General features: G+C 60.6%; 1 protein-coding gene across 1 annotated transcript in view; it reads left to right on the forward strand.

Annotated features, from left to right (window-relative positions):
• NAV1 (neuron navigator 1) overlaps nucleotides 1-6608 on the forward strand; it is a 95353-nt gene that overhangs the window by 64193 nt on the left and 24552 nt on the right. Inside the window, exons 7-12 of the mRNA XM_015559875.1 lie at nucleotides 826-1014; nucleotides 1878-1901; nucleotides 2004-2081; nucleotides 4076-4159; nucleotides 4709-4820; nucleotides 5135-5256. Coding sequence (XP_015415361.1) covers nucleotides 826-1014; nucleotides 1878-1901; nucleotides 2004-2081; nucleotides 4076-4159; nucleotides 4709-4820; nucleotides 5135-5256 — 609 coding nt within the window. The remainder of the gene's footprint in view (nucleotides 1-825; nucleotides 1015-1877; nucleotides 1902-2003; nucleotides 2082-4075; nucleotides 4160-4708; nucleotides 4821-5134; nucleotides 5257-6608) is intronic.

Raw genomic sequence — 6608 nt, forward strand, 5'->3', positions numbered from 1 at the left:
ATGGCCGCCCCACGCACATGACTCACAGCCCATCGCGCGGGGCCATCTCAGCGCTTCCTCCCGGCCCCTGAGAAGGGTCTGGGGGCCCAGAAACCTTGGGGCTGGGGAGGGGAGTGAGCGTGGACGGGCTCTGGAGTCCACAAGGTCACGCGGGGTCATGGGGCAGCGCGTAGAGGGGAGCCAGGCAGCGCATGCCTCTCCCAGGGATGCTCTGGGTCCGCGTCAGGCAGGATGCGGTTGCCATGGTGTCAGGTTCAGGCTCAGCCGGGGAGGGGCCGGGCTCCTGGGGGCTGGCCGTGCCTTCGTGGCTCGAAGATACGCACGAGTTCTCTCTAAGGCTTTTGCACCAGATGTTTCTTTCTATTTTATTTTTATTTAATGTGCTTATATTGATGTCAGAGAGGAAGGGAGAGGGAGAGGGAGAGAGAGAGAAAATCAACGATGAGAGAATCACGGATCGGCCGCCTCCTGCACGCCCCCCACTGGGGATCGAGCCCCCAGCCCGGGCCTGTGCCCTGATCCGGAATCAAACCCTGACCTCCTGGTTCCTAGGTCAACGCTCAACCACTGAGCCACACCGGCCGGTTTTTCATCGAGTGGTCCTGGGGTTCTAGCACGAACCCCGTGCTAAGTGGAGGCGCGGGCAGGCGGCAGGGTTGCTCTGTGCGGCTCCGTTGGGCACCTGCCCGCGAACACCCCCTTTCCCTCCTGGGCCCCGGTGCCCCTCGGACCCTGCCGAGCCAGGGTCCACCCCCAGGGCAGTGTCACTGCAGGAGGAGGCCGCCCTGCTCAGCAGACCCAACCGGCTCTGGGCTCTGGTTCCAGCCGGGTCCCCGTTCTGTTCTTTCTGTCGGCTCCAGGTGCCCGCCTGTCAGTACCAGCTCCCGCCTCAGGGCTCCTCCCGGGGTCCCCTGGCTGGTCCCCGAGGCTTGTGTTAACACCCCATTCTTTTCTCTTCCAGTTCACGGCTCCGTGCTGTCCCTGGCGTCCAGCGCCTCCTCCACATACTCCTCGGTAAGAGCACCCCGTCTCCTCCTTCCTCCCTCGTCCCCCCTGCAGCCTGGGCACCTGGGGGGGGAGCCCGGCTGGGAGTTTTGGTGCCTGGGAGCTCAGGGTCTGTCTGGCCTGCTCTGAGGCTGGAGAGCCCCTGGTCCTAGAGCCCGCTCCGCACCCCGGGGAGTGGGAGGCATTTGTGGGGAGGTGACGGGGGTCCCCAGGTGCATTCCAGAGCCCCCCCTGTGCACTTGACCACGCATGCACTTGTCTGTGTGTGTGCAGTTGACCGCGTGTGTGCTTGACTGTGTGTGCAATTGACCGCATGTGTGTACTTGACCACGTGTGTGCAGTTTACTGCGTGTGCAATTGACTACATGTCTGCACTTCACCTCATGTGCACTTGACCGTGTGTGCGCTTGTCTGTGTGTGTGCAGTTGACCGCGTGTGTCCTTGACTGTGTGTGCAATTGACCACGTGTGTGCAATTGACCGCGTGTGTGCACTTGACCACGTGTGTGCAGCTTGCTGCGTGTGCAATGCCCTGGGCTCTCACGGCGTCTCCATCCTTGGATGCCTCTGCCCCTGGTCTGGGCTCTGACTTCCCGTTGGGGGCAGAGAGGGTGAGTCCCAGTCAGCCAGGGTCCTCCCCGCTTCTCGGCCCCCACGGAGCTGGCTGCACGCAAACCTTAGAGAAACCCCCGATCTAAGCCCCCCGAGTCAGGTCAGGGCCTGGGAGCCGTCTCGGCCCCTTTGGACCTCAGGCCTCGCTTCTCCACGTTCCCGCCGGCCGCGGCCTGGCTGCCTCAGCTCCGGGTAAAAAAAACTCCCTCTCGCCCCCTCTCTCCCCCCCCCCCCCCCCTGCCTCCACGCTCCCTTCTCCAGGCTGAGGAGAGGATGCAGTCCGAGGTAGGGCGCCCAGCCTCGTCCCGCTTGCCGGCACCCTCCACGCCACGTCCCCCCGGCCTCCCCGTCCCGCCACCTAAGCTGTCTCTCTCCTCCTTCTCACAGCAAATCCGCAAGCTCCGCCGGGAGCTGGAGTCCTCGCAGGAGAAGGTGGCCACCCTGACGTCACAGCTGTCCGCCAACGTGAGTGGGGCCCGGCCCGGGCCTGGGGGGGCGCTGGGGGTCCTGATCACCCCCGGGGCTTGGACGCCAAGGGAGCAGACCGGGCTTGGGGCTCGGCCCCCCGTCTCAGAGTCTCGATTTTTATTGAGAGCCGTTCTGCCCCCCGGCTAAGCCGTACGCGTGGAGGGGTTCACGCCCGATGGCCTTGAACCCCCCAGAGGAAGAACAAGGGTTGTTATCGACGGTTCTGGGCGGAGCTGGGCACAGGCTAGCCATCGGCCGTGGGCAGGAATCAGTAGAGACTGTCTTTCGGGGGTTTTTAAATGTTTTTTTTATTGATTCAGAGCGGGAGAGAGAGAGAGAGGAAGAGAGAGAGAGAGAGAGAAACATCCATGATGAGCGAGAATCATGGATCGGCTGCCTCCTGCACGCCCCACCCTGGGGATGGAGCCCGGACCCGGGCCTGTGCCCTGACGGGGAATCGAACCCTGACCTCCTGGTTCCTGAGTCGAAGCTCAACCCACTGAGCCCCGCCGGCCGGGCCAGGCGAGCACCGTCTTGTTTCCTCAGACCTGGCCCCCCCACCCCGGGAGACGGGGAGAAACGAGGCCGCCCGCCCTGGCCAGGCTGCAGTCGCTTGTCCCCCGTGGCCGAGCTGAGAACATAAGACTCATTTTTCCCCAAAGCTGTAAACACCAGCTGAGCCGGATCCGGGGAGCGATCCAAGCGCTCCTTGCACGGGAGGGGGGGTGTCTCCGCTTCCTCTCCTTCCTCCCCGGGGAGCACAGCTGTCGGCCCCAGGCTCTCGCCTCCGAGTCAGGGAGGAGACCCCTCACCGGGACCTTCCATGTTTCCCGTTTTTTTTTTTTCAGCAGCCGTCCCTTCACACACTGGCCGCTCTCTTTCTTCTCTGATTCCCAAGCCTTCCATTTATATATTTTTAAAAATATATGTTTTATGGATTTCAGAGAGAGAGAGAGAGAGAGAGAGAGAAACATCCATGATGAGAGAGAATCACGGATCAGCTGCCTCCTGCACGCCCCCCACTGGGGATCGAGCCTGCAACCCGGGCCTGTGCCCCGACCGGGAATCGAACCCTGACCTCCTGGTTCACAGGTCGATGCTCACCCACTGAGCCACGCTGGCCGGGCAGCCCGAGCCCTCAGTGGAGCTGTTGTACATGCTTTGCTTGAAGCTCGGGTTAAGTGCTTTTTTCTGCTCGTGGGAACTTACACGGTTGCGATCTGTATGAGAAGCCCCTCGTCCCTCCGTGCACCCCATGCACCCAGGCGGCGGCGGGGTCAGGGCCTGCTCTGCCCAGGAGGTTCACGCCCGGGAGACGCTGTCGGGGGAGGCGCCCGGGAGAGAACAGTGTTCTCACTGGCCGCGGGCTGCCGGCCATCGGGTTGTTGGGCTGGGCCAAGGATGTGAATTCAGGGGCCGATTTCTCCTGGAACAGGAAGTTCCCTTTGGCTTAAAACGGAACAAGCCAAAAGCCCAGTCGGCGCAGGTTCTGCGTTTTCGAGGCCGAGACTTGCTGAGGTCGTGGCCCTGTCCTCAGGCAGGAGGCGTGATGCCAGGCCCCCGGGCGGTTCCTCGGCTCCCGTCAGGAGCCCGGCCGGCGTGGCTCAGGGGTTGAGCGTCGACCTGTGAACCAGGAGGTCAGGGTTCGATTCCCGGTCAGGGCACAGGCCCGGGTTGCGGGCTCCATCCCCAGTGTGGGGCGTGCAGGAGGCGGCCGATCTGTGATTCTCTCTCATCACTGATGTTTCTCTCTTCTCCCTTCCTCTCTGAAATCCATAAAAATAAAAAAATTTAACAAAAAAGAAGCTGGTTCCCCCAGAAGGCGTCTGAGTGGGCCTCATCCGTTCCGGGAGATCTCCATTTCAAAGCCCCCAAGAAGTGTGTCAGCTCTGAGACGGGAGATCCGCTAAACTCCGTCCCTGTCAATCTCCCCCCCCCCCCCCCCCCATCCCCGTCCTCAAGCCTCAGGGCCCCCTGTGTCCTTGTTCCAGGCGAACCTGGTGGCGGCGTTCGAGCAGAGCCTGGTGAACATGACTTCCCGCCTGCGGCACCTGGCGGAGACGGCCGAGGAGAAGGTGAGGGGCCGAGCGCCCCATGCCCGGTTCTCCCTCTGTCACCCTGAACTCTCAACCTGCCCCTTAATAAAGCCGCGCTGATTCCCCATTCCCTGTGGCATGACTGGTAGGACACCTGTGCCCATCCTGCCACCCAGCACATAGTAGGTGCCCCTCCTACCACCCAGCACATAGTAGGTGCCCCTCCTGCCACCCGGCACACAGTAGGTGCCCCTCGTACCACCCAGCACACAGTAGGTGCCCCTCCTATAGCCTGGCACACAGTAGGCGCCCATCCTATCACCTGGCACATAGTAGGTGCCCCTCCTACCGCCTGGCACATAGTAGGTGCCCATCCTGTCACCTGGCACATAGTAGGTGCCCCTCCTACAACCCAGCACATAGTAGGTGCCCCTCCTACCGCCTGGCACATAGTAGGTGCCCATCCTATCACCTAGCACATAGTAGGTGCCCCTCCTATCGCCTGGCACACAGTAGGTGCTCCTCCTACCACCTGGCACATAGTAGGTGCTCTGATCCCAGCCAACGACACTGTTCCATGTCTCTCAGGACACCGAGTTGCTGGATCTGCGAGAAACCATTGACTTCCTGAAGAAGAAGAACTCAGAGGCCCAGGCAGTCATCCAGGGAGCCCTCAACGCCTCGGAGACCACGCCCAAAGGTAGGAGAGACAGCCCCAGGCCGGGGGGCGGGGTGGGGGGCGCAGGGAGAGGTGAGAGGAAGGGCCCTGGACGGGGCACGTGCAGGAGGCAACCCATCGGTGTGTCACTCTCGCATCGATGTTTCTCTCTGTCTCTCCCTCTCTCTTCCACTCTCCCTAAAAATCGATGGGAAATCATCCTCTGGTGAGGATTCTCCAGCAACAACAAAAAGAGTGACCCAGACGGGAATACGTGGGCCCGGGGGTTGGGCGGTTCCCTCTCCCCCACGGCTGTGACCCAGACTGTCCATGCCCCCCCTCGTCCCCGCCCCCAGAGCTGCGGATCAAGCGGCAGAACTCGTCCGACAGCATCTCCAGCCTCAACAGCGTCACCAGCCACTCGAGCATCGGCAGCGGCAAGGACGCCGACGCCAAGAAGAAGAAGAAGAAGAGCTGGGTGGGTGAAGGGTCGGGGGGCCGGGGGGCCGAGACGGGTAGAGCGTGGCGCCACCTCCCCCTCCCCCTCAGCCAACCAGGGCGCGGGTCCTCCCAGGGGCCACCGAGACACGGTCCCCTGGATCGCCAAGCCCCAAGGTCACGCCTGCTCCGAGCGGGTTCTGCTAACTCAGTGGTCGGCAAACTGCGGCTCGCGAGCCACAGGCGGCTCTTTGGCCCCTTCAGTGTGGCTCTTCCACAAAATACCACAGGCGGGCGCGGTTGAAACTTCGTGGCCCGTGCGCAGAAGGCGGTTTTCGGAAAGGAGGCAGACGAAACAAGTCTACAAGACGAGTGTGGACGGGAGGGTTGGAAGGGGTCGACCTCAGCGAACGTACCTCCGTCAGACTGAGGACGCTTTTAGCAAAGGCCAGCTTAGGAGTCCCCTCATTACGTCAATAACGAGGTACCTACCTGTAGAGTTCAAGTTTAAAAAACGTGGCTCTCAAAAGAGATTTCAGTCGCCGTACTGTGGATGTTTGGCTCTGTGGACTGGTGAGTTTGCCGACCGCTGTGCTAACTCCTTCCCGGTCCTTCCCCGCGTGTCCCAAGGCCGCCCCTCCGGCCGCCTGGGGCCGCTTCCCAGGCTCTCCTCCCGGGTCAGCTCAGGTGTTTGTCGGCAGAAGGGGTGCCCTGGGGTCCCTGTCCCCCTCCGGCCACGGTGTGGAGGGAAGGATCCCGAACAGAGCCATTCATTCTATAGGGCGTCCCAAAATTCACGCAAGAAGTAATATGGATAGAAAACACAGGTTTATAATTAAAAATTGTAAATCTTTTATTGATCCATAAAGTACACAGTCTAGGGTTATGTGTGGAATAGCACAGCGGGTCAATGGCCTCCACGGCTTCTCTGGCACAGACGCAAAGCCGCGGGCTTCATTGGTCTCCATTGTCCCTGCTCCTGGGCCGTCATTGGTCCTTGGTCATGCTGATCCAATGGAAGGGATTGACATCAAAGGGCCACAGATATTAGAATCTGATCCAATAAACCCAGTAAAATTAGGCTTTTATTTTTGTTGTTGTTAATGCTCGCGCAGAATTCAAATCTTGCGTGAATTTTGGGACACTCTAAAACATTCCCCTAACCCCTTCCACCAGCCACTGAAGCCTAACATTCTCAGTTCCCAGCATTACTCAGGCTCCAAAACAACAATATTCCCAGTTGTCAATGAGTGACTATGAGAGATGTTAGCTTGACACACAGACAGAGCAGGGGTCCAATTGAAAACAAAGGCAGGTGAACTTATGCAGGGAGAGACACGGCAGTTTGAGCAAGCCTAATGACAGGAACCAACTGTGCAGAAATAATAAACT

Source organism: Myotis davidii, unplaced genomic scaffold (assembly GCF_000327345.1).
Source record: "Myotis davidii unplaced genomic scaffold, ASM32734v1 scaffold1915, whole genome shotgun sequence".
Lineage (NCBI taxonomy): Eukaryota > Metazoa > Chordata > Mammalia > Chiroptera > Vespertilionidae > Myotis > Myotis davidii.